The 27,785-nt window shown below is 47.1% G+C and overlaps 1 protein-coding gene and 1 long non-coding RNA gene across 4 annotated transcripts in view; one reads left to right on the top strand and one right to left on the bottom strand.

Moving 5' to 3' along the window:
• Positions 1-2,739: 2,739 nt before the first annotated feature.
• KLF9 (Kruppel like factor 9) lies at positions 2,740-24,774 on the bottom strand. 2 transcript variants are annotated; one of them, XM_042912556.1, is made up of 2 exons: positions 24,048-24,761; positions 2,740-3,040 (listed from the first exon to the last, which is right to left on the bottom strand). In XM_042912556.1, exons 1-2 carry the CDS (start codon positions 24,550-24,552, stop codon positions 2,811-2,813), a joined length of 735 nt encoding a protein of 244 aa, XP_042768490.1. In that variant the 5' UTR covers positions 24,553-24,761; the 3' UTR covers positions 2,740-2,810. The 2 variants fall into 2 exon arrangements, with proteins under 2 accessions (XP_042768490.1, XP_042768491.1); XM_042912557.1 differs by lacking the exon at positions 2,740-3,040 and adding an exon at positions 20,832-21,629 and having other exon boundaries at positions 24,048-24,774.
• Positions 24,775-25,471: 697 nt separating this feature from the next.
• Positions 25,472-27,785, top strand: part of LOC122204830 — a 31,100-nt gene continuing 28,786 nt past the window's right edge. For both annotated transcript variants that reach the window (XR_006195795.1, XR_006195794.1), the window contains exon 1: positions 25,472-25,602. This is a non-coding gene — a long non-coding RNA (uncharacterized LOC122204830). The remainder of the gene's footprint in view (positions 25,603-27,785) is intronic.

Raw genomic sequence — 27,785 nt, forward strand, 5'->3', positions numbered from 1 at the left:
ACCTGCAACAGTCTTTCGAAAAATTCAGTTTGGTTAAAAAAGTAAACAAAAATTACTATCCTGCATTTGGATTTTTATACGTTAAATCCATGGTCTTTTTAATATAAAAAGTAATTCCTTCATAGTTTGAGTGTTCAATGAACTGTAGTAGTCCTATTTGAACCATATCTTGATATAGTAAATCTAATTAGAATGCTGGTTCCTGTTTTGTGGCATGTTAAAACAGGATTTATCACGAAGAATAAAAAGCCTTGAGTTTATACGTTACGTTACTATAACATGTAAGAGAATATCAAATGTGTGTTCTTCAACAACTTGAAAAGGCAAGTAACAACTTTTTTTGGGAAGTAAATTGTGCAATTTTTTTTTTTTTTTTTTAAAACAAGTTGCTGCATTTATATCCGCCTAAGTAAGTGCTGGACGAAAGCCACATATAGATTTACTCCTGAAACTACAAAGATTGTCTTTCACTGACTTTGCTTGGTTTTCCTTCATTTCTTTCTGCGAGGGGGAAGATGAGTTTGTCCAAGTTAGCAGGTTGCTAGGCAACCCCAAACTCCTCACTCACTAAAAGGCAGCCTGTAGAGGGTCACAGGCAGAAACATTCCATGAGCTCAGTTAAGAAAGAGACAGCCTAACCTATTTCATATGGGAGAACAGATGTCCTTAAAACTCATTTTGGACACAGAAATTAAAATTTGGTTTAAAATAAGCGTTTCAAAAATCTGAAACAGAGGTAGAAAGTGTTCTTTATTTTTCCTGACATGTTTTCCCGTGAGAAAACACTTTCCTTTTTATCTCAATGGACCGTTCCCAGTCCCTAATGTTAAAAGCAGTTCTCTTTACAGAACTACTAATACGACTACATTGGTGAAACAAACAAAAATAAAACACACCATGCTAGTGATGGCTATTGGATTGGACGTCGGAGTCAGCCGTGACCCACGCCGGCTGTAGGAACCCACACTGGTTCTAAACTGTCAGGTGAAGTAACAAGTTCGCGGACAGGGAGGCACCCTGCGTTTGCGTGACACATCTCATAGCACACGTATCCACGAGAGTGCACCGGAGCTCCCTGTTTGAAATATCAGATAAAATTGCCAGAAAAGCACGATTTCTGACAAAAGAAAATGTAAACATTTCTCCCACGATCACAGCTGACTCCCCTACTTGAGGTTTCTTCTTAGCTATGAAAACAGTTCATTTTTCTGGCCACGTGACGGCCAAAATTAAGTTTGCAGGTAAATGGCGGATTACGGATGCAGTGGTTTAGGCCATTGTAGACACCTGGATACAAGACATATATAGTGGTGAGGCTTCTGATGGAAAAGATACAGTGATGTGTTTTCCTTCGTACGTATGGAAGTGTGCCTTTCGTTCTCCAAAAGGGACAGTTGTGAAGTCACCTTGGAAATCATCAGGGTGTTTTCCCTCGGGACTCACTCCTCACAGGGATGTGCTTTTCTTTTCACAGGTCAGCTCCCTTTTCCTTTCACACAACTCTTGCACCTGTTAATGGGAGTTTGTGGGAACATGGGAAGGAGACCGACAAATCTTTTCTCCACAAAATAGGTGTTTCCAGAGCAACTTAAGGTCATGCACCCACTCAAATAAAACCCAACAGAGTCAAAACCCTCTCCCTTCGTGGCATTAGAACAATAAGATGACGTTAACTAAAAGGATCGGAAAATTTGGAAAAGTTAATAGAGTTAAAATTCTGTTTGTTCTTTTTGAAATTAAAAAAACAAAAATACTACCCTCCTTCTCCTTCAGCATCTGTTGTATATATTCTGCCCTCACATCTCTGCCATGATTTCATAGGGAAATGTGTATACTGTAAAAAAAAAAATAATAATAATAAAAAATAAAAAATAAAAAAAAGCAGATTATAACGTGGTTCCAAACAGAATGTCTGCTTCTATCCTTAAAGCATGTACTGAACTTCTTCATCCTCTGCATTAAGAAAATAAAAGTGCAGCTTATGTTCAAAAAGTACGAGTCATACAAAGCAAGGTTTCAAAGTTCTGTACTTAGTGTAACCTTTTGAAGGTTTGTCTTGATTAGTATGAATTCAGACTGCTTACCCATTGACTATAAGTAACTTTTTTTTGTTTTGTTTTGTTTTCGAGTCTTTAGATGACAGATCATGCTGGAATAGGTGCGCTCTTGCTTGCGTAAAGACAGCTGTGCTATGGCGTGGTGGGTGGGTGGGTGGGTGGGCGGCTGGTTGTTCTTTGTCTCAAAGGTTAACGTGATTCAAGAGAGTGGTTTTGCTAAAGAAACCGAAGCACACTCGTCATTACATCGAAGAGGGTAAGAAAACAACTCTGAGAGACAGCAAGCAGGAAGGGCCCAGGATCACTGTGTGATGCCACAGGTCAGCTCACCCAGTCCGACATATGTACACCAGTGTTGAATCTTTAAAAGTCTACCCCGCTCCTGGCCTTATCCCCCCTCCCCCCGCCCCCCTCCGCCCCCCACCCCACCCCCCCAAAAAATAAAGGAGAGAGAGAGAGAGAGAGAGAGAGAGAGAAAGAAAAAAAAGCATTTGCCTTCCCTCCAACAGTCAGAGACGGTCAGAGTGCCTCTGCTTGGGGACCAAGTGTGGACTTTGATCTCAGGCTACGCTGTGCTTTTTAGAAAACCAGGCGGGGGACAGGGGGCGGAGGGTGTGACCGCGGGGCGGTGACTGGGGGGGGGGGGGCGGGCGCGCCCCTCCCGGGGTGGAAGGGCGGGGTGGTGGTGGCGGGGTTGGGAGGGTGCTGGGGGGAGGGGAGGTGACAGTCCTGTCCGGCGGGCGCGCCCGGCCCTCACAAGGGGTTGGCCAGCGCCTTTTTGGAGCGCTTGATCATACTGGGGTGGAACTCGGTGTGGCGCCGGGCGTGCTTGGTGAGGTGGTCGCTCCTCATGAAGCGCTTCTCGCACAGGGGACAGCGGAACTGCTTCTCGCCCGTGTGCGTCCGGTAGTGGCGCGTCAGCTCGTCCGAGCGCGAGAACTTTTTAAGGCAGTCTGGCCACGTGCAGGGGAAGGGCCGCTCACCTGCGAGAAGGGAGGCAAGACAGGGCGCGGTGACACAGCACATCCCAGGAGTGCGCGCTCCCAGCCGCCCCTCCCCACCCCCGGGACGCGCAGGGGGGACCCCCGGGACCTCAGACAGTGACTGCCTTGGGACGGGCATTAAGCCGCCCGCCCCGGGGGGCACCGAGCAGACGGTTCCGAGAAGGTTCCGAGAAGCGTCTTCTCGGAGCACGTGAACTTGCTATTTTATGCCCCAGGGATCCCTGAGAGCCTTGGACATTCTTATTCGGTTGCTCAGGTTCTCTCCCAGAATCAAAACCCTCAGCTCTTGGCACTGTGCCAAGCACTATGGACCTCAGGCCCGCACTGTGGACCTCAGGCCGCACGTCCAACCAGCCCCCCACCCGGAGCTGCGACCCCCCTCCAGCTGCTGAGTGCCCTGGCCACCCAGCGTCTATGTCCCCAAGCCTGGTGACAGCCCCCTCCCCGCCCCCAACAGGAAAGCTGGCTTGCTCCTGAGCACCTCGGCCAGGAACACTTTCAGGGACATGAAATCTGCTTCCGTGCAAAAGGCCTCGCTTTAAGTCCTATTGCTTTAACACAAAACAGCTGTGTGTTCCCTCCTTTGGGTGTCCGAAGACAGCTATCATGTCTTTTTCTGATCTCTTGTTTAGACTCAACAATCCCAGTTTCTTCCATAGAACAATGAACCTCATTCTAAACTGTTAAAAGAGAAGGGCTCTGCGTGAGTTAACTCACTGAATGCTCACAGGACTCCCCGCGGAGGTGGCCCATTTCACAGATGGGGAAACAGGCTTTTAACACCTGCCAGGTGTTTCCAGGGCGCCCCTCCCACCCCCCTTGTGGTCGCTTTCCTCAGATTCAGCATATTGTCGCACCAAAAATGCAGCGAAGCCTCACCCTCCAGACGTGAGCAGGCCACCTCCTGGCCCCGGAATGGCAGGAGAGGGCCTGTGCCCACATTTGCCCGGGTTGCGCGCAAGCACAAAGGCGGAATGAGCTGTTTAAGAGGAGAGTGTTGTGTGCTCCTCTTGTGAGCGCGCCTGCGTGCCTGCTTCTCACCTCCTTCTAGCAGAGCCCAAAGTGGATGCTTCACAGACCCAGGGCTACAGGCTCCTGCCCTCCACAGAACTCTCCAGAAGAGTACATGTTTTCTCACTCCCGTCCCCACCTTCCTGGCTGAGAGCTGTCCAGAGTGGTGCATCTGAGTCATCCAAATATTATTCATCCTTCCCCTCCCCCCGGGCCAGCTTCTCCTACCCGGTGCCAGAGATGTAGACATACTGATAATAACCACAAAACCAAACCTCTGTCAGCTTTGTGACAATTTCCACATGGCTAAGGTTTTATTTGCTAGTCTCCCCGCAGAACAATGGTCCTCACACCCTGTGCGACCTCCTTGTTCTTATGGGAAGCCCGGCATGGGCACAACGAATCTGTGTAAGTAGATTCGTTATATGTGGGTCTGTGTGTAAATCCCCACGGAGCCGGGGGCTGAAAAGCCACAGCAGCACAAGGCAAGAGCAAACCAGCGAATGCCGAACCAAGGTGGATACGGGTGCTGGGGTGAATGAGGCATGAGGATGCTCGAAGTCTCCAGGAGGGCCCCCAGCCCCCCAAAACAAAACAAAAAGAAACCTCGCTTCAAACCCAAACCCTCTGAAACACTCAACGACGTGGAATCCAAAACTACACTTTCGCGTCTTCTGCTGGACCCAACGGCATCCTACCCGGTTCAGAACTTTGGAACAAAAGGTGGAATGCAGTTTGCCACAGCCCAGCAAGGTTGAGCCTCCTAGGACAAGGACAACATCATGTGTGGTCGTGTGCTGTTTATACTGCCGTGCATTGAGTAACTGCCCATGCGCATGCTACGTATGTGTGTGCATGTGTGTGTGCAGAGCTGAGTCTGTTCATCCTCCAGATCGCTCACATGACCAAAGCCTGCTCAGAAGTTCCCGGATCGCTGGGGGGAGACAACTTCTGCCTGTTGCAGAATGAGACGGCCACCAAGTCCTCTTAATCCCGTGAGGGGTCTATGGGAGAGATGTTCTCTTAAATATGTTCTGTTAACATATACAACAAAGGGTCAGAATTCACACAGCAATGAATTTTATAACTATAAAAGCAAACCAACCGAGACCGAAGTGAACAACCCTCTCTTATCTCTCCGTCCGGGAGCTGTTCTCTCCACTGCTTTATGATTTGGTGGTGAGGGAAGCGACCGAAAGGAAAAGCTCAGTGTTTTCTCAGTGCTTGTTAGGACAAAAACTCATTGGAGGGATTTTCTCGGAGGAGTGGTAATGTGGGTTAGCTTACTCACTGGCACATGTTTCTTTCAAGTGAGTCAGGAGAGGAGGTTAATTTATTGGAAAGGATCTGTGTCCACTGTGGGGAAAAATGGATCAGAAGACGTCTCTGCTGTGGGCTGGATTGGAAAAGAAAGAAGGCACTCCTCCTGTTTTAGGAAGATGGCTTTGTGGAAGCGATACTCAACGGAAAATTGTCATGAAGCCTGAATCGGCTGTAAGTACAGAACTTACAAGCATTTATGCTTACAATTCACAATTCACGTATGTTTCAAGTGTAATCAGAGTCCCTTCCCATTGAATTCACCTTTGGTCTAGCTTATGCCTACCCTGTCTTCACTGCCCTCCATGGTTGTCACCACGTGACTGCTCTCTTCCTTCTAACCCAGATGCTGCCATTGACCTAGCATCTTTATCCCTGTTGCAGAGAAGAGGGGACCACCTAGTGAGCCCAGAGCAAATCAGAGCCAACAGCAGCGTTTGTTAGACTCATATTACTTGTACAATTCAACCTTACAGTTTCTAAGCATTTAAAAAAAGATCTACTTGTCAGTGACTTCCTAGTGTAAAGGCTCCAGGATCATTTTGATTCTTCTTGGATCCCTTGGAAAAACATTAGGAGATTTTTGGTCAGTGATCTAAATCAGGGGTTTAGCAAACTACAGCCCACAGGCCAAATCTGACCTACCATCTATTTTTGTAAAATTCCATGAGCTAAAAATGGTATAAACACCATTCTTCTATTTGGTTTTTACCAAATAGTTGGGAGGAAAAAATCAAAAGAATAATAATATTCTGGGATAGGAGAAACTTTGATGGGATTCAAATTTTCGCGTCCATATACAAAGTTTATTAGGCCAGAACCATGCTCATTTGTTTCTGTATTATTATCTCCGGCTGCTTTTTCACTATAACAGCAGTCTCACATGATTGCAACTGAGACTGTATGGCCCATGAAGTCTAAAATATTTGCTATCTGGTCACTCGTAGACAGTGGGTGGACACATGATCTCAGTCTGAAAATCTGAACTTGTAGCTGGTGTGCACCAGAGTTTGCAAATCCAAACATCTTCAGGAGTCAGACACATAATAAAAATGGGTGTGGCGCGCGCCTGGGTGGCTCAGTCGGTTAAGTGTCTGACTTCAGCTCAGGGCATGATCTCATGGTTCATGAGTTCGAGCCCGCGTTGGGCTCTGTGCTGACAGCTCAGAGCCTGGAGCCTGCTTTGGATTCTGTATCTCCCTCTCTCTCTGCCCCTCCTCTGCTCATACTCTGTCTCTCTCAAGAATAAATAAACATTTTTAAAAAATTAAAAAAATAAAAATGGGTGAAATGCCAGGTGTATTAGAACATGGATTGTAGTGGAATCCATGGCCGACTGGACGGCTCTTTGTCCCCTCAAAGGCATTCACATTCAACACTTTATAAAACACTGTGCCAGTCAAACAATGCTTGCGTGCAGGAAGCCTGGATTCTTCTTGGAGACTTACAATTTGTATCCCTTTGAAACCACCTACCTCTTTAACCCAGTGAAGAGTTTGCACACAACCTACTTTGGGATACATTTCAGCCTGTTAGCTAATAATAGACACATAATAAGGTATCATCCAGAAAATGATACACGTTTTGCACCTAAGAAAGTATGGAATGGAGAAATCGTAGGTAGAGAAGGAACAGAATTTAAGGCTGCATGGGACCAGAGATGGTGGGCAGAGAAGAGAGGCCTGCCTGTCATCTTGCAGCCAAGGGGAAATCAAATCAGGCCTTTCTTTCAGCTCAGCGCTAAGGCCCACAAAGAACAGGTAGCCTTCTTCACACAGAACGAATCATATGGCAAAGCAACTATCAATTAAAGAATCTTTAAACTTGTCTTTAGTATTAATGAGCGAGCTACCATCCTCCAGGGGGGTTGTGGAAAAGGAACAGACATGTACTAGTGTTTTATTTCTGGCCTTTACAGGAAAACATAGCCAAAGGCAGTGACACAATAAACTCTTGCTTTACTGGAGCAGAGCTGTTAACAGCACAAGTTCCTCTGCGTTCTCATTATTTATACACCACTCCCCTCCCCTTTCAGCAACGCGCTAAGCACCTCTCGCTGACAGACTCCGCTCAGAGTATAAAATAAACTTGATCAGAACGGCTACTGAATACTGCACCTGGTGTGTAAAAGACTTCCTTTGCAGAGGCAGGTCAGGCCTCCAGAAGGCTCCTGGGCCTCCAATGGGTTCAAGAGAAGTGGAGTAGAGCCTGCTGGCTACGTGCTTGCCTGCTTAGCACAAAGGACAGAGCCTCCACCCCGCTTCATGATTAGTCGACAAGCCAAGTGGGGAGTTCTCCATACAGAGGGAGAAAGACTACAGTGGGAGGACTGCTAACTGGCTATACTCAACCCCCCTCCAGGCTCCCCTGAGTTCAGACAGGCTGCCCCTGGGGTACTGGCCTGGGGTCCAGGAGACCCCTGCTCTCAACGCACTGCTTTCCCACCTGGTTCTCCTTCCCTTCCACAATGCCACAGAAGGACCTAAAATGGGCTAAAGCAGGAAGGTTAAAAGTACAAACTCTGAACCTCCCAATTGCTTCTGACAAACGTAACTCCATCTAGTAAAACCAGAAGGGATCTCTAAAAATGCCAATGAAGAAACACAGCTTCTCGCGGATATACAAAATCAGGGCCACTTCTTCAGGAAAAAGTAGTGTTTTTTGATCGAAAAAAGCAAGTAGGATTCCAGAGATAAAAGGATAATTTGATATTAGAAAATCATATTGATATGGTTCCCTGTTTGAACGGACTAATACATCCGCTCCTACCCTCACACACAGAATCTCTTGAAAAATGCAAAATGGCGTTTGATAAAATTCAACATCCATCCCTAATAAAAAGCTTTTAGGAAAATAGAATGATTCCTTAACAGGATAAAAAATATAGATCTGAAACCTTTTCCTAGCAAGGTCAATAGTAAAATAAAGGTAGCATTCTATTAAAGTCAAGCTCAAGGCATGGATGGACACTGCCCCATCATTATAGCTACTTAATGTTGTTTAGGAAAAGTGAGTGAGCACAATTAGATAACAAAATAAGACGTAAATCACTGGAAAGAGAAGGTCGAATCAGAATTATTTATAGCTGATACAACTTTCTATCTGGGAAGTCTCAGAACAATAACCAAAAAACTAATATAAATTAAAAATGCATTCACAGGTGTAAGTATACGAAAGAACAATGGTTTTCTTACATGCTAACCACAGCCAATCAGGATAAGCCTACGCTAAAAGTTCAGGACCTGCATGAAGAAAATCATAAAACTCTGATATAAAGGAAAATGAATATTGGAACATTTCTCATGTTCTTCGATGGTAGGACTCAATGGCGTGAATGTGGCAATTCTGTGCAGATTCATCTATGAATGTAACACGTACCATAGAAATTCTTTTCTCGTGAACCTGACAAAATTATTCTAAAGTTAATTTGGAAGACTAAATACACTCAACTCGCCAAGAAAATTTTGCAATAGAACAACAATAAGTGAGCACTTGCAATACCAGTGATTAAAATGTATGATTAAAGCTGCAATAATTAAGATAGCACGAGACCAGCACAGGAAAAGACGAATCAGTGGAACAGAGTCAAGTCTGAAAATAAACCCAAGACTCGACAGGGATGGGGGTCTTTCAAATTAGTGGAGAAATGAATGTTTAATTCAATAAATGGAATAGACATCTGGTTAAAAACATTAAATCTGGATCCCTGCCTCATACCTTTCCCTTCAATAAATTCCAAACGAGCTCTATACATAAATGTAAAAAATAAAACTGCAGAGGTGAGAGAAAATATAGGCGACTATTTTTAGAATCCTGAAGTGGGGAGAAGACTGTATAAATACGAAACCAAAGGCAAAATCCTATTTGAAGCACAGTTTTGAGATACAATAAAAAATTTTAAACTTCTGCATAGTAAAAATATATATAGGTGAAAAATTTTAAGAGCCAGAACACTGAACTAGTAAAGGAAATTCCAGCATAAGACAAAAAGTTAAAATCCGTAATATGAAATGGACACTGAGAAATCAAAATTAATAACCCAATTTAATAAAATTGGGCAAAGATGCAAACAAGTAATTAATAAAATAAGACCTACCAATGGCCAATAAGTAAATATATGGCAATATATTCAATCTCACAAGTAACCAAAACATGCCAATTAAGACTCCAATGAAATACACATCAGGCTGGTGAAAATGTAAAGAAGTGTGTTCACAGACCTATTGCTGATGGAGGCATCAGGAAACTGACCTTTTACTGCATGAGTGGGACTTATAACTGATCTAGTGCTATTTGGCAATGTATTCATCTAGGAATTATTTTTGGTAATAATAAAGAACACGGAAGTATACAGGGATACCAGCATTGTTCATAAAAGCTAAAACTTGGTAACAACTTAAATGTCTGACAATAAAGAATGGGTTTGATACATTATAGTGTATCCATAAGGTGGGATAATATGTACTTGTTACAAAGATACTAGATCATTACAGAATGAAATGGAAAAATGTTAGCAATACCCCACTAAGTGAAAAGGACAGAGTATTATCTGCTGTATAGGTATATGGAACATCTATGGAGAGAAAAAATCCTCGAAGACTATACACAAAATAGGAGCAGTAGCTATCTACAGGTGGGGCGGGGAGGGGAGGATAAAGAATAACATTTTCTTTCTGTAATTTTCCAGTATTTTCTGATTATTTTTGTAAACAGTTAAGTACAAATTTATGAGACAAAGTCAGAAAAAAGTCAACAGAAAACAAAGGAAGCATGCATTTGAGTTTAAATGTTTCCACAAATGGGTGGATCTTTGATCAAGAATATATTCTACCTGGAGAAGTGGGGGCCGGGTATTTATTTTCTATTGAGAAATTAACACTCCCGTGTCCGAGACCAAAGTAAGAAGGATCATTGTTTCCTTCTCAAATTGTTAGAAAGTGAGAAACTTTCAGAACGTACTTCGTGTGTTTTTTCTCACTCTTCCTTCATCCCCTCCTCTCCTCCCTTTTCTATATATGAAGGGAAAACTGCCCTCCAAGGACAGACGAGAAGGCCCCTCCAGATGCAGTGTTAATAGGACAGTAATGGTAAGGCTGCCCCACAGAGGGGTGAGTTTGTTGGGAAGCAGGGCAGTGAGCGTGTGCAGAGGTACAAATCCCGGGGTCCAATACAGGGTTCATGGGTGAGACTGGCTGGCCGCATACCCACACAGACCTGCCCAGATCCCAGGCCTTCGGCACCCCCATCCAGTTGTCCACTATCATCTGTCCTCATTCCCCACGGGAGAGTCAAGTTGACTTGTGGGTATAAGATGGGAGCCTTTGCTCTATTGTTTTTCTTGTGTGCTACCACCAAGGGTGGAAGTGCCCATGGACTTGACAGAGGAGGTATGTAGGCCATCTTTGGGAGTAGACAATTCTATGCTTCCCTGCGTAAATCGTTCCAATTAATTATGACCTCAAAAATCAAGAAACCAAAAGCCTCTTGTTTGCTCCAGAAAATATTGCTACCTACATATGCATATGTAGATGTTCTGAAAACACAAAAGCACTTGACCAGGCCTAGAAGCATGATCCTGCCCGAATGCCACCCCATCATACTGCCATTTGCTCTCGGCCCCTCTTTGAATCCCTCTTGTGATCTGGTTTCTTTTTATATTTTATTTGTTGCTACCACAGAGTCATTTTAGAGTCTGAATGTGAGATTTTACTTCCCGGCCCCTGTGTTTTTCTGTGGAGGGAAGCTTGCCTCATTCTTTAGGTTCTGAACTGGGAAGTGTGTCTGTAACATCTGTCACATGGCACTTCTTCAATGCAATGTGTTGGCGTCCAGGAAGCAAGCCCGTCCGAATATTGTGTGTGTGTCCCCAGCCTCAACTGATCTGTCAGACAGCTCACGCGCTGGGACCTCAGACGTGGAGACGGCACACAACAGATTCGGGACTCTAGGCAAAAGGTATGTCCCGGCATCTCGGTGATACAGTCCCGATCTCAGCAACTCTGCATCGGCACAGGTGGAGTGACCTCCCCACAACCACATACACCGAGGTCCAGGCCCAGATCTGCTGGTTCCCATGCCCACATCCTTCCTGCCATCCCAGAGCACACCGCTTCTGCCCAGTTGTTTGTGGGAAAGAGAACTAATAAATGAACCCACTAAACATCGAACAGGATGGAAGTGTTTAATGGCAAAACTATCCTGAGAACACAGATCCTTGAATCTTTGCATTCTGGGTGCCTTTTGTAACCATCGAATTCAAACCTGTCATGTTTCAGATCATACTGACTCAGGGCAGATTACTTGCCCAGAGATGAGAACCGGTTTTCTTTTTCTTTTTCTTTTTCTTTTCTTTTCTTTTCTTTTCTTTTCTTTTCTTTTCTTCCCTTTCCTTTTCTTTCTTTTTTAAATGTTTATTTTTATTTTTGACAGAGAGAGAGACAGAGCATGAGCAGGGGAGGGGCAGAGAGAGAGGGAGACACAGAACCCGAAGCAGGCTCCAGGCTCTGAGCTGTCAGCACAGAGCCCGACACGGGGCTCAAACTCACGGACCGTGAGATCATGACCCGAGCCGAAGTCGGACACTCAACTGACTGAGCCACCCAGGGGCCCTGAGAACCGGTTTTCAAATTCCTCCTTCGGTTTGGAGCACAAGACAAGATTGGATGCAACACAAGAGCAAAGGCGCTAACTCAAGGCAGAGAGAGCCTTCTAGTACGTGATTCTCTCATTCTCTTATTCCTGGGCTCTTCCTTCCAGCTGGATTGGCTTGAGGGGCAGGGGTGGGGGTGGGGGGGGCAGGCATTTCGGGTTTAAAACAAGTAAGTGCTGCTGAGCTTTAAGTTTCAAAATAGGGTCTGAAAAATGGAAAGCAGACCTTGAAGTCCTTAAATTTAAAGTCTCTTGATTGGCCAGTGCTTCCTACCAAGACCTGAGCTATACAGAGAGGCTGGAGGGGCTGAGTTTGGAGAACAGAAGTAGAGGTCTCTAAGAAGTGCCCCGCATTCTCTATTCTGCTAATAACAGGGGTGGGCAGTCCCAAGGGGGCTAACCACTGCTGCCCACACCAGCCCCTCTGGAAGGTCCCCACAGGCCAGGACACCTGAGGGATCAGGCCCACGACCCCACAGTTGGGAGAAGGCCACAGGGGTCCTTAGTCACAGAATGCAAGGATCTATCACCTGCAGCCATTGTACAGCGATCCTCTTCAGCAGAGGATGCCCGTGCATGAGGACCAAGACCCAAGCTAGAGCATGACACCCCAGGGGAGACCACCCAGGTCAAAGGACGGTGCTCAGCGGACGGTGTGCAACATCGACAGCCCTTTCCTGATGCCAAGATGCCAAAAAAAGAGGTGGGCCTCTTACCGACCAAATGCTAGATCACTCCCAGGAGAAAGAAAGGCAAAGGGAGAGGGAGAGACAACTCTGATTTTGCAAACACTTACCCAAAGAAGAACACCATTCAATAGAGAAGTGATGGGGACACGCTGAATAGGATCAAGAGGAAATTTCTCAACCAACAGCACAGATGGGTGGGGGTGAGGGTGGGCTCGAGAACCCAGTTCTGACTGCGGACAGTTACACTGTGCACACCCCGGGTTTTAGTGGGGAATTCGTGCCCAGTGCACACAGGCACTTTGGAAGGGCCCCTGAGACTTTCGGCATCCTTAGCGGACACAAAGATAACCTTTCCGTTTGTGCACTTAGGTGAAATCATGTGGCATCCACAGTTTCCGGTCTGGAGTGGCCGCTATCCAGAGGGCCGGATCTCGGAGAATACCATGGGCCGGCGACAAAAAATACAGGAGATGAGACTGCCGTCTTGTTAGAAAACTGTCTGGTCTACCTGCCAGCCAGGCTGTGGCACTCGCCACGACTCAGGGGGCCTAGTGATGCTGTGGCACTGTTGTCAGCCTCTTGTCCCTGGGCTCAACCACTGTAGGACACTGCCGGCCCCACAGGAGGGCTGCGATGACCACAGGCCATGTGGGCCACTGTCAAATCATTTTTCAAGCTTTAATGGAGTGAGCCATTAATTCATATTGCCTGGGTCCCTGGGTGGCTCAGTCAGTTAAGAGTCTGACACTTGAATGTGGCTCAGGTCATAATCTCACGGTTCTGTGGGTTCGAGCGCTCCACTGGGCTCTGTGCTGACAGCATGAAGCCTGCCAGGGATTCTCTCTCTCTCCCTCTCTCTCTGCCCCTCCCCTGCTCATGCTCTCTCTCTCTCTCTCTCAAAATAAAAAAAAATCATATTGCTTGGTGTTTGGTGACCACAAAGCTTGGAGGGACTCAGCCATCCGAACTTCCCCAAGGAGTCCCCCTGCCCGACTCCCCCCACATCTTCCTCGGGAAGAAATAACTCAGGTTAGAGGGGGAGAGCCCACGTTTCTGTATGCTGGGGACCCCCTCCTGCCCCCCACCACCCTGCCGTCAGAGGGATAATGCACACCAGACAAGCCTCTGGTGGCTGGCCACTGGTAAGATTTATGACACGAAAGAGAGGAAGCCAGCTCTTTCTGCTTATTTTCGTTAGAACAGCAGTGGTACAAAACTACCGTAGAATTATGGCAGCATAGGGATTTAAGTCATTTTTATGTGTTTTTTGTAAGTTATTTTTAAGAGCTAATTTTTGCCTCTTACAATTTATTATGGTGTTTTTGTTGGGCATCACACGCTGAATAGACTCCTGAATCCCAACGGGAACTGTCGTATAAACAGCCCATCTTTGTAAAGATGGGGCCTTTATCTATTAACACACAGGGTGACAAACGTTCACGTAAGCACAACTCATTTCTCTGGGCATTAAAACAGACAGACGGCTGGAAATCAGACCAAGCAAATGGCTCTGCTTATCACACTGCTGCTGTTAACCTTATTCCACGAGAGGCTTTGGGTACTGGCTTCTAGAATATCCAGAGAAGAGGACATACAGGTATGAGCCTGAGCACGTGAAATAACATGTTGAAATAACCTATTTCCTGCAAAGACCATTTAGTACATGCACTGGTGGCCTTTTAGGATGAATTCCAGAGACAGTTCAGAGTCCTTTCTATTCAAAGAGGAGGGGAAAAAAGTGCTGTCATACTAATCTGTCCCTCATTTTGTCAAACTTCTGCTCTTTGGACCATCCTGTCTATAGTTCTACGTGGGCAGACAGAGTGGGTATCTGTTGGTTTTGCCTGTCTGGCATGCATTGCCTCTTTTGGGTACTAAATAGCACACCTTGAATTTCCTTTTGGAAACCACCCCTTCCCCACTCTAAGTCTATGTGATTTCGGGGTGGGGAGTAACCCCACACCCCAAAGCTTGATTGAGTTCAGGGACAGACACAAGGTTCTGACTCCACTGTGAAGATTGAAGCCTGTGACTTTTGCTGGAATCATTCGGGAAGGAGAACTTTCCTTCCACAGGGCTTGCTGAATTGGCAGGATGGGAGTCTGCTGATGGCCACCTTACCGCCGTCCAGAGACAGGCTGCACACGGATGAAGCCAAAGCAGAGGACAGCAGGGCTGAGCCAGGGAGGGAGCTAGACACTGAGTAGTCGAATCCAGAGATACCAGAAACTAGAGCTACCCCAGATGTGTTGGCAATTTGAACCCGTCAAATTTTATTTTTTATCGAGCCAGACCAAGATTGGATTCTGTTGTTTGTGACCAAGAGTCCTAAGACAGCTGCAGACCCAGGACGAGGTTCTTTTTCCATTGGAAGGAAGAAGGCTCTGAATAACTACTGGAAAGTATAGGATAGGTCTGGTCAGAGTCCAAGATTTCTACAGATATTTCTAACCAACGTTCACAAATATCATCCATGAGCCAGAGTCAGAACACAAGAGTAGAGAGCTAACCACTGGTAGCTTTGGAGCCAAGTTCAGGAGAGCCATGCAAAACACAGGGTTGCTTCCCACCGGTGGAAGGAAGCCCCAGGGGTCCAAATGAACAATTCGGGCGTGACTCCAGCAGCTAGAAACATGCTAGGAAAATTCCAGAGTAACCTTGGGGCTAAGGTAACTAACTCCAACTCTAATTCCTCCTATAAAATGGGAGTAAGAGTACTTTCCTATCTCATAGGACTTCTGTGAGTTTATACAGGACAATGCATGTAAACTATTTGGCTTAGAAGTTGGTATATAATAAATGCTGGATGTTACTGCTATTACTGATATTATTACTAATAGGACTACTACTAATATTAATAATTTTCTACTATTGCTGTTATTCACAACATTGGCAGTGCCTGCTTTCTGCATGTAGCCCAGCTCTACGGGTGGAGCGGTCGCTCAAGAAATAAGTATTATTCAAATAAATGACCTGCTGCTGGACAGATCTGGAATTGTAAACAAAAATTCTAGGAACATCCAGGGCTTCTGGGCAATACCTGTAACTTATTTTTTTACTTTTTCAATACATTTTATTTTTATTAAGTTTATTTTGAGAGAGGGGGAGAGAGAGAGAGAGAGAATGTGTGGGGAGGGTTGAGAGGGGCAGAGAGAGAGAGGGAGACAGAGAGAATGCCAAAGAATCCCAAAGAATCTGTGCAGTCAGCACGGAGCCTCCCACGGGGTTAGATCTCACAAACCACAATATTATGGCCAGAGCTGAAACCAAAGGTCAGACACTTAACTGACTGAGCCACCCAGGTGCCCCCTAAATTATTTTTTAATTATAATTCTTGATGTGTGGAGACAGTGTCTGAAATGTTTTAAATACCTCATGTGATTTAACTTGCAGAGCAATTTCATGAGGCTAGAATCACTGAAACCCATTTTATAGATGGGAAAACTGAGGCTCAGAGAGTTTTCGCTGTACCAGAGTGGCAGAGGCGGGACTCAAGCCCAGGTCTAAAGGCCCCGAAGCCCATGCTCTGCTCTCCCTACTGCAGGAGAGCCCCCTCCTGGAGCTGCCCTGCATGCTAACTCTCTAGGATGGACTGGTCTCCCACCTACTCTTCTGACTACCTCCATCCCATCGGAGCTGGCCCCCTGAAGGGAGGGGGTGAAACCTTCTTTTCTCTTTCTTTGAACCAAGATGATCCATACAGTTCTTTCTAGTCTTTCTAGTTCTGAAATGTCCATAAAGCTTTTTTTTTTTTTTTTTTTTTTTTTTTTGTCCGTTGCCTGCCCCTGGGACTCTGGGAGGCACTCACTTCCAAAACAACAGAGACTTGCCTTGGAAAAATGTTCACACTTTGTTTCAAACAAAACACTGCTGCCTGCATTTCAAATCCCTGTCATTAATTTTGCATGGCTTAAGCTCCTGTCTCTTTATTTTCATCTATGTAAAGAATGTCCTCATTTTTTAAAAAGGCTCAATCAGAGACGAATTCCATTCTCCTGTTCAAATCTGTGATCATTCTCAATTTTATATTTAAAAAAAAAAAAAAAAAAAAACAAGCAAAGACCCACTGGCCCCAGGCATAGATAGCTAGTGAGCTAGCTGGGTCTTGCAGTTCTAGAATCTTTAGATTTCAGATTCAGACGTTCATTTCCAGGATCCCAGAGGCTCACATACCTCACGATGAACCGAGACCCAAAGAGAAGCCTGTAGGTAGACCCTCGTGGACATGGGTTCTGAGCACAAATGGAAATGAACGGCTGGTAAGATCCCACGCCTAAAAAATGGATGCACCTGACTCCCTTAGAGGGGAAAGCATTCTCTATGAATAATAATGCGAGTCCTATTATTTGCTGAGGGGACTGCTTGAGGCCAGGATAAGACAAATGTTTACTCTTGGCCTTAATGCACCAAAAAGGTATTAAAGTTTCAGGAGGGCTCCGGGAAGGGCGGAGTAGGAAATCTCACTGGCACTTGGCCGTCAGCTGGTTCACACTGCGCGGCTCCCATAATAAAAGGGCAGAGGTCCCCAGGCTGACTCCACCTCTGCCCTTTCGCTGGGTTAATTTGGCTAATGCGAAGCAGCTCTTTAAACCAAGATTTAAAAAATGTTAACCGCAGATTGAAATTCTCAGGAGACCGTGGTGGGGGTGGGGGTGGGAAGAATCAAATCAAAGCACTGCAAAGAATTCACAGCGAGGGAAGGTCTCCACGTGGGCCATGCTCTGGCCTTCCGCACTCGTCTTAAACAGCCCTTCAGAGTACGTGGCGCCCTCTTGTGTTGCTGAGGAAACCGAGGTTCCCGGAGACCTGGCCGGCCGTGAGCCCAAAGTCACGTGCCTGTCAAGGCAGCCGGCTAGCCTCCCAACAACCGTGGGCTGAGCTTCCAACCCCCTCAAGGGCCCCAACATGCTGGCATGGAACAATCCCCGTATCTGAGAGGGTGGCCATACCCTCTTACACAGGCCACACGATGGATGTGATGCCCTCTCAAGGTCACTTCCAACCTCCAAGTTCTATTCTTTTGATACAGACAACTGCTGCCGTCAAGTGCTCTGAGCTAGGCCTTGGCCTGTGACTAACTTCCCAGCAAAGAGTGGGGCGGAGCCAGAGAAAGGACTGCTCAGAGACCACTGCAGAAGATCCCATTTCTTTTCTTTTAACCATCTGTGGGTTTTTTTTTTTTAATTTCCCCTTCCTGTTGCCCCTCCTTTTTGCGTGTGTTGCATGGAAACAGAAAGTGCCTTTGTACCAATTACTAGGCACTAATTTACGTTGTTCAGTGGGCGCTGGGCTTGCTGGAGAAACACTAGGATAAGGTGGGAGGGTCGGATGTGGGGGAGGACGGAAGCAGCAGAGGCCTGGAATGTTGCTAGCTTTCCCTCCGAGCTGGAGAACCGGCAAGGGGAGGGGGGAAAAAAAAAAAACCCTGAAAATTTGGAAGTCAGGACTAACGAAAATGATAAAGCTGTTTTTTTGTGGGTTTTTGTTGTTTTTTAAATCAAGGACGCTAGTGATCATAAGGCATTCAGAAGTCCAAATAGAGGGGCTAGAAAGCCAACTCTAAGCAGGGCACACCAGCTTGCTTCAGGGGCTCTTGGAAACGTGAATACTGGAACCCACCCGCCCACTTTTCTTCTCCATGGACTTATTAAGGAAGACCACGGTCAGCCACTTTCCCAGTGTCATAGATGGTTGTCCCTGGGAAGTTGCATCTGGGAATTTCCCACAGACGTTGGCAGGATGAGTAGTTCTTGGGATACGCGGCGACAACTGAGACAAGAGTGTTAAATCTGACCCATAGGTTCAGAATCCAAGGATTCACTTCCCTCAGGTCTTTACATCTGAAGGTAATGGGGTGTGGCCATCCAAACGTCTCTGGGCTTGCTCTGCTGTCTTCCCCCGACCAGCCCAGCTGCTTGTCCCCTCCCCTCTCCTCCCTGCTCATGGAAGATCCCACAGGAAAATAGGAAAACAGGGGAATGGGGTTTTCACCCTGTAATTGTACTCCATGTGTATTTGCTGTGGTGAAACAGTAACCCTGCCAGCAGCAGCAGGTTTTTAAGGCAACCCCACTTTGCTTTGGTTAGGACAGCTAGAGGAGGGTGCCTGAGGACATGGGGTGTGAGGAGGAACAGCCTCTGGTCCTTCCCAGCTCGGGGACTGGCAAGGAAGAGCTGTTGGGTCCCCCAAAAGGCCTCAGTCCCCAGGGTGAGGTCTCAGCAGCGGGCTGGGGTTTGGGCAGCCTTCCGGGCCATCCTTCCTTGGAATCGAGGAAGTTTCAGCCTCTCATCTGCAAAACCCAGAAGCAAAGTCTCTACTGCCTCCTAGGAATCCTCAGAAATCTATCATCCTCTGCAGCTAGAGGCCATTTGCAGCTTTTTGCCCTCTTCTCGAATGTGGACTGTCACTTTTTTCCCCGACAGGATACATGAGATTGTGTCTAGACAGTCTCACTGGGAAGCAGGGTGGATATCGCCCCAAGGGGGCAAAAATTGGACCTTTGGCAGGTGAAAAAAGTCTTAGCTATGACAGTGGTCTGTGGCCTTCTAAAGGGGCACGATATGCGGACAGCTCTGTAGTACACCTGAGGCGCTAAAATGTCACGGGAGGGGAGGACAGTTATGGGGGAAAAATGTCTAAAGCTCCTTAGGAGAGAGAAAATGGGGGGGCGGCGGGTAGAAAAACAATGACCTGCAAGCTCCCACTCAGGCGCAGCTGTGAAAGTATTTTGGATGCAGCATGTCAGGTTGTGAAATACCAACAATCCACATCACTGGGGGAGCCCTGTGGAAAGAACGTGACTGAGAGAATGTCCCCTCAAGGACCAACACACACAGGGCCTCCCTTCTATTTATGAAGAGAAGAGCAAGAGGCAAAGACTGGACAGGGGCTCAAATTAACAGCCGGGCCGGCCCGGCCCAGAGGCCACTTCTGAGCTAAGGCCCCTAGTCTAGGGCCTGTGGGGCCTGTGGCCAAAGCGAGACCTTGCCCTGTCCCTGAACGCCTGCCTGTCTCCTGGGTCACGGAAATAGGTCCTTTCTCATACCTCTGATGGCATTAGACTCTCCTGAACCAAACAGTTGACTCTAAACCTTTTGCAGTAATTATAGGAGAAGCTCCAAGCAGGCTCAGAACAGGCCAGGGCACCTGTATAAGCACAATTTTAAAACTTTGGTCTCAGGGAAGGAACACCCTGGCTCAGGGAAGGGACATTCCTAAAGAGGCCAGAAAATCTATTTCCAGTGTTGGAGGAGACCTTCTACAGTGGGGCTCTTCGGATGCCTTCTGCCAGATATTCTCAAGTATCCTGGGAAGACGTTCAAACGGGATAAGGAGAAAGAGAAGCAACCACTCTTGGGAAAAGTTTTGTTAAGTCTCGTGTCTCGTTGTTATACATGAATGTTGTTATGCTCTATTAAAAAAAAAAAAAAAAAAAAAAAAAAAAGTACTGTTTTTAAAACTCTTTCTGTAGAACCGAAGTGTGATGATTGGAACTTTGGCCCTTCTGGTTTTCAGAATCCCATAAACAGTGTCCTCAAGTCAACCCACTGTCACCATTTGGGAAGAGTCGACTTAAGTCTTTCCAAAAAGAAAGTAAAATTGCGCTTGGTGTGAAGTAAATAGAACCTAAGGTTTCTATCACTGAGATGTCAACGGAGCATGAGTCTGATTACATCAGCTGGTTCTAAAGACTTTGATCTGGAATTTGGATGTGGTTGTTTCCTTCCCCCAAAGATATCCCACCGTCCATAACTGTTCAAGGTGACCGAAAAGTCAGGAAACTTAGGATAAACTTGTTTTTTTGTTTTTTGTTTTTAGTGTTCATGGAAGGGTTGGGGACGCGTGGGTGTGGCAAGAGTGTCTGGGGGGTCAGTGGGTATTTGTGGAGCCAGTTGGGGGTGTGTGCTCAGAGGTGGTGGGAGTGTTGGTGTGAGGGCTGTAAGGGGACGTTCGTGTGTGTGCCTGTGCACGTAGGGGAGGGCAGTGATGTGGGTGTGGGTCTGTGGGGGGTGTGCCAGGACAAACTTAAAATTGGTTGCATTAAAAAAAAAAATGCTCCATACATTTTCAGGCCAAGAACTCTAATGGATCTAATTGTTAAGCTGAAACATGACCATAAATACCTTCTAAAGTGTATTTAGATCCAAAAGTCTTGAAACCAAAAGGAATGTATTTGTGGCATTTTCCAGATTAACCATGGAGGTACTGCTTACACTTTAGAGGCACACTGCGTGAGAAGGATATCAGACCTAAAGACTGAAGAAAAGCAAATTGAGCAGAGTATCATAAAATGGGAACTGAAATGTGAACTGACTGACATACTACTTAAAAATATGTTTATTCTGGGTTCCTGATTTTTGAGGATGCCCTCTCTGTTACACACAAACAATAAGAGCCAGAATTTCTTGAGGGCTTTCTGTACATGGAATCCTATTAGCTGCTTTGTCTATGTTATTTAATCTTTGTTCAAGAACCTCTGGGTTCAGAGGTAATACCCTAGCCAGTGGATTAAGAAACTGAGGGTCACAGAAGGGGTAGTAAACTCGAATGCCAACAGAGATGATGTAAATGATTAAAATAAAGGTCACTGCCCTCTAAAGAATGATCAGTTCAAGCCAGTTGTTGCTGGGTAGGAATTCAGGCCTAGTTTTGCCAGATTGATCCATTTTTCCAGAGAAGCCAGAACTCTGGATTTGTGCCGAATCTTCTGATTTTTAGATGTTAGTAACTGATTCCATTTTTATTAACTCTGTGTTGGCCAAGCCAAACAGATCTGCAAAGCACATTCGGCAGCAGGCCTCTAGTTTGAAAAATTTTGAATTCCAGTAACCTACTGAAGTTTTCTTTCTTTCTTTCTTTCTTTCTTTCTTTCTTTGGTAACTTGCTGAAGTTTCTCACACCTGGGAAACAATCGGACAAGTGAGAACCCAACTCCAAATCGAGTTCCTCTCTTAGGACCCTACGGAGGTAGCAGCCCTGGATCAAATGCAATTTCCTTTAAATGATTCAACTTCTCAAGCCCCTGGTTCTATGGAAGTCGTGGCCCTGGGAGGGGAGCAAGCAGCAAGCAGGAAGGACTCTTACTGGGCCACGCTGAGCAAGGGGGTGTGGCCGGAATTTTAGCTGTTAAAACCTTCACAGAATGCAGACTTTCCAAGGGCTACCTCCTGTCCACCTCCTGGACTGAATACCAGCCAAAGCAAACCAGGAAGGTCCTTCCCTCGTTTCTCCCCCCCTCCCCGAGACAATCTAACTAGAAGCCGTATCAGAAACTTCCAAATGCGCAAGACCTACACATCTCTTAGTTAGAGTATCCTTTCCACATGCCTTCTTTCGTGGGAGTATGCTTCCCACCATATTTACAGAGGCCGAGGTTTTTGTTCGACCATGTCCTGGTATTACAGAGCCCCCAAAACATAAATAAGACACCTGCTATCACCATATCACTAGTTCCAAAGGACTGACTGTAGCATTTAAAATGGGATTAACATTTCACTTGGTTTTCCACTCCTGACTGTGTAAAAGGTTCTCCTGGAACAGCTGAGCCGACGTGCCTTATGGAGAATTAAAGAGCACCACGCATGCACGCACACATAAGCAGCCATTTCTATAAATGCCTGACAAGATCACTCAGCTGAATGGTTCAGAACTCCGGGATTCTTTTTTTCTAAGTCGCAAAGAGTCGGGTAGCTCACACAGAAACACTGCAGGTTCCCCAGCTACCCGCCTGGGCAGCTCCCTGAAGGAGAAAGTGCCTTTGCTCAAGGTGGCAGGCAGTGAGTGTCCCTGTGAACAACTGAACTCCGGGAACATGGCTGACGAGGCCAGGCCCGCCCAACAGCTGTTGGTGAGTAACACCCTCGGGTTAATATACCCCTACTTGACCCTGGGGAAGTCACGCTAAAGGTCGCATCCCCCAGCTCAGGCACACATCTGCCTCTCAACAACCTTACAGATACAAACTTGAAACTGCTGTTTTGTGGCAACTTGGGGATGACAACCCCAAACAAAGCCTGATTTTGTATTAACCATGGAGGAAATTCAGCTTTACTCCTTTGCCAGCAGCCACCTCCACAAGAAACACGTCCAGAGGAAATAAAATCTGAAATGCAGTTACGTGGCCTTTCTTTTAAGAAGCAAAACCAAAGCAGACCAACCAAGGATCATTTTAAAACCACAGGCCCAGGGCCTCATCTTAAAAGTACCAACAATTACACCCCAAAATGACAATACTTTTCTAAATAACTCCAACAGCCTCTTAAATATGGTGTCCTAGGATAGAAGGAAAAGAAGTTCCACGGAACGAATGAAGCCCTGTGCTTCCTTATCAGAACAGCAGTTGTAAAAAGAACCTTACTAAAGATGGTGAGATAGCAAGGCCCAACCCTTCCCAACTTTTTCCGAGTGTGTTAAACAGAACCAGCAGAATCGGCTGACCGAGGTTCCCCCCTTAAGCCTCCAAGCCCCGTTCCGTACTGCATATGGCTTTCTGGCCACATTCCTTGGGTCAGCCCTTGCCTTCTGCTGTCCCTGGGAGACACCCTTGCACGAGGCCTCCAGGCGTGTTCTTTACAGAGCCTTGACCTCAGACAAGGGCCACACCTCCTCCCTAACTATTCAGGGGAAGGGTGCCACCAATCATGTGGAAACGAAAAATCAGCCCTCAAACCTCATTACAAAGGCCAACTAATCATGAAGTTAACCCACCGACCCATCACTTGATCAAACTCCGGTGCTGCCTGAAGCGGTGTTATTTTAAACCTCCCCGGGGACTCTTGGCCAAATTTAAAACCACCTTGGCAAGCCCGGAAAAGTAGCAAGCATACGGCTAAATGAGTCCTTAGTCATCCCTAAAAGGCTCCATGTAAAGTGTGCCCTTCTCCCCAGGTTTTGGCCATTCCGCTGCAATCCCTCCACAGAACCAAATAAGAGATACGCCACTCGACCTCCCCAGTGCCAGCGTCTGCCCGGGTGGGGGTGGCCCCACCGTCGCGGGGTGCGGGAGTCCTGGGGGGGCGGGGCGGGAAGGGCGGCACCACACTCCCCGCGAAGCCACGCACAGGGGCTGGCCCTCGACACTCACTCTGCCCGCCAGGTTAATGCCCTCCATGGCTTCCAGAGGCTGGAGACAATTAAGGAGAGAGCGAGCTTTCCGTCTCTCTACACGGTTCAATTATTTAAAGAGTTAAACAGCATCTCATCCAAAATGTTGGCACCCTTGAGGCCGAGCGTGGTGTCCTTAACGCCCAGGAAGGCCGCCCGGCCAAAGGTTAACTAACCCCAGAGCTGGGTGGGAGAGAGAGGGAGACGCCGCTAACCTGTATGCACTCTGTAATGGGCTTTGAGATGGGAGGATTTTCCATAGACTTTCCCACAGCCACTGTAGGGGCACTTGTGCCTCTTTTCGGAGGCGTGTTTCCCCTTCGCAGCCACTCCAGGGTGGAGGAGGGAGAGCGGGCTGGGCGCGCTGCCAGGATCCTGTCTCTCCTCCGGGCTGTGAGAAGGACTCGACCCAGATTCGGTGGTCACGTCGCTGTCGGATCCCATATCCTCATCCGGACTCTCCAGACTGTCGCTGCACACCGAGGGGGTCTGGATGGGTCGGTACTTGTTCAGGTCCAACAAGCTCTTGGCGATGGTGACCAGAGTGCAGTAATCCTTCCAGGTGTCCCCCGGGTCACCGTGCTCCTTGGTCACCTCGCGCTCAGGTAGTCGCAGTCGCTCGGCGTCCGGAGCGCCCCCATGCTCCGGCACCGCAGCGCGGTTCGAAATGGAAACCAGACACTGGGCAGCCACGAAGTCCATGTAGGCGGCCGCGGACATGGTGCGGGCGACAGCAGCCCCGGCGGCGCGGCCGGACTTGGCGGTGGCTGCGGAGGTTCGGCTCGCCCTGCCCTGGCCTCGGACGACGAGCGCGGCGCGGCGCGGCGGCCAAGGGGGCGGGGGCGCGGGGCGCTTCCGACTCGCAGGAGCGCGAGGCGACCTCAGCCCCTCATCTTTACGTAACCGGCAGCGCCTCCGCACGCAGCATCCACGGCCCCGGGCTCCGCCGCGCTGCCGCCGCTCGCTCGCCGCCGCCCGCGCCCCGCGCCCGGCGCGATCCCCCCGACGGGCGCGCCGGCCGCTCCGAGCCGGCTCCCTTGGAAAGGTGCCACACGTGGCGGCCGCAAGTTTATGCGCTTGAAAACGCCCCCGAGGCGCTGGGAGAGGAAACTGCAAGAGAGGTACACGCCCTCGGCCGCCTCTCCGTCGAACCGAAGCCGCGGGACATTCAGCCGACCACCCGGGCGCGCGCGGCAAGGGCCGGACCGAGCGCGGGGTCTAAGAGACACTTTTCCCCCAGTCCGCGGACGCCTTCTGAGCCCCTGCTCTGGCCGGTCCGCACCGTTCCGGCATTCTCTTGCTCAGTAACAATTTCGCAGAATCCCATCACGTCACAATCCAAACCCCCTCCAATTGGCCAGCGGGGAGGGTGATTCAACTCTGTTTACTTTCTCCCCCTGCCAGTCAGAACGGCCTTTCGGTGGAGAGGTGCGTCTAGAACTGAGGCGTGCGGCCAATCCGACTGTTCCGTTCCGCTGCCTCGTGCTACCCCTCCAGCCTCGAACGCTGACATTTAAAAGGGTAACAGCCGGGAGGCTGGAAGGGGGCCGCCGCTCCTCCTCGGGAGCGCCTCTCGGTCCCGGTGGCCTCCCCGGGCCTCCCGGCTCGAGGTCCAGCTGGCGGGGCCGGGGCCGTGGCGCACACCTTCCCTAGTCACTGGCGCTCGTCCTCGTGACAAAAGAAAACTTCAGGCTCGGTTTTCCAGCTCGCAAACAGTTAAGTGACTTCCTGCAAACGCTAGAGTCCCAGCAACCAGCCTTCCAATCAAAAGTAAGTTGGTTGATGTCACTGACATGGGCCCAGCCAATCAGAAGGGCGTTCCGAAAGCTAGCGCTCCACACTTGTGAACGCGGGAGCCGTAGTGGAAGTGGACAACATCCCTGTTATTTTGTGCTGCTGGTAGTAAAAGTGTGATATGTATGGGAAGGCAGGGGTGACGAATAAATGCAAGGTGAATCAATATATTTTTTTAAATCTAAGTATGTCAGGACAAGTTGCCCAAGAAGAAACGCAAATGAGAAAGGATCATTTCTCTTTTTTCTTTTCTTTTCTTTTTTTTTTTTTTTCAGTTTTGAGATGCAGCATACTTTTGGGCAGATTTTTTAATACTCCTTCTATCCAGTGCATTAATGATGACTAATTCATTTTTAAAATGCTGAGCTGACAAAAGTTCCGTTTAAACCAGTCTTTTTCCGTCTCACTATTCTTACACTGAAACACCCCCAACTTTGCTTTTGTGATACCTACCATTCCTCTCCTTCCCTAGCGCAATTTATTCTAGGTGAGCTATTTTGGTTTGTTCTGAAGCTACTGTAACCCACCTTCAATTAAATGGAGACCAAAACAAAACAAAAAAATCCTTCATTTGTATAATTTTTAAAAACATCATTCTTAGCTCATTTTCTTTCCTCAGACCCCTGAACGGTTTTCGGGGCTTCTCTCTCTTCCCTCACTTTACAAATGTGGAGACGGAAACACAGAGAAGTGACCTGTCTACCTTATCAGGTAGATAGTGACAGAGCTCAACTGAAACAATAAATCTAATGATTCCAAGCCCTTTGGGCTTTCCAACATCTGAGCTCTTCGATTTTGTGAAATATTAACTGTGCTAAACAGATTCTTAAGAACTGGAACAAGCCAGAGATCCTTAGCCATTGAAAACTGTGGCATTACTTGATCAATGATTAGCATGGGTCTTGGAGTCTGATTAACTCAGTTTGCCTCTCCCTCTGAATGGTTGACAGTTGTTTTCCATCTTGATAGGTGAGAAAGGAATCTAGGACTCATGGCTCTTCAGGAGGCTTGCCATCAGCACAACTGGTTAAAAACACATTGATTGTCCTCACTGGGTGTGAAAGGTGCCTGCCTCTCTGTGATGCAGATCCACTGAAGTCCAACCATGGCCCCACTGTCTGGTAGCCTTGGTGAAGGGTTGGGAAAAACTAACACCAGTTTTGTGGTCTCTAAAGGCAGAGTCCCAAATTAACCCTCCCAGCTTGAAGGCCAGTGTAGTTTACTTTGACTTTGCTTTTGAAGCGGTACAGAAGATATTGGTTGACTATATGGAAAAGGAAGTATGGAAAGGGGGTGGCGGTCAACCAAGGCTATCATCATCACCATCTTGGTAAAGTAGGTGCATCATGGTGTGTAAAAGTGAAGCCGTCTTAGAGTTCTTGAATTCCAATTCCCTTAATTTTAGAAAAGAATTCACTGAAGCACAGGGGAGTTTGCCTACTTCATAATTTTTCTGGGACAAACTCTGTCCCCAAGGATACATGATCATTTAGTAATTGCACCTTTGCTTGCTTCTTTAAGGTCCGGCACAAATACCAGTGGGATCTCTCCACGGTCTCCATGATGACTGCCTGTACAGTCTCTTGGATTTGCATGAACTGACATTGCACTGGGCACCTTCAGATAGCCCTAGAGTTAACACTGGGATTATTCTAGATACGAAGGAAAACCTGCATCTTTCCTTGGACATTGTAATCAAGGAACTTGAATGAATCAACCATCATAGTTTTTTTAAAAATACAAACCTTCCCCTCCCTTACTTCTGGTCTTCTTCTCTTTAATTAATTATCTTTAATTTAATTTTGTTTGGACTGGACATAACCCCTGAATTCTTCCAACTCAGTCATTTCAGAGTTATAAAAGAAAGTAATGAAAGAAAATCGAGATTTCGCACACATGACTTTCTCTCAGATATTTATAAGTGTATCTGCTGCTTTGCTTTAGAATAGCTTTTTTAACCCAGAAATTCTAGAATTATAGAATGCTTTCCCCTTTATCTCTTTTCCCACTCATTTCTGCTCCAGATCCCTATGTTTCTTTCAGGGAGCTAGGTATGGAGGAATACAGAAATGAAAAGACAGTCTAGCCTCACTGAGGCTTATATGTTAAAAACAAACACATATATATCACAAAATAATATATATTACAGGTAATAATTC

This window comes from Panthera leo, chromosome D4 (assembly GCF_018350215.1).
Source record: "Panthera leo isolate Ple1 chromosome D4, P.leo_Ple1_pat1.1, whole genome shotgun sequence".
Classification (NCBI taxonomy): domain Eukaryota; kingdom Metazoa; phylum Chordata; class Mammalia; order Carnivora; family Felidae; genus Panthera; species Panthera leo.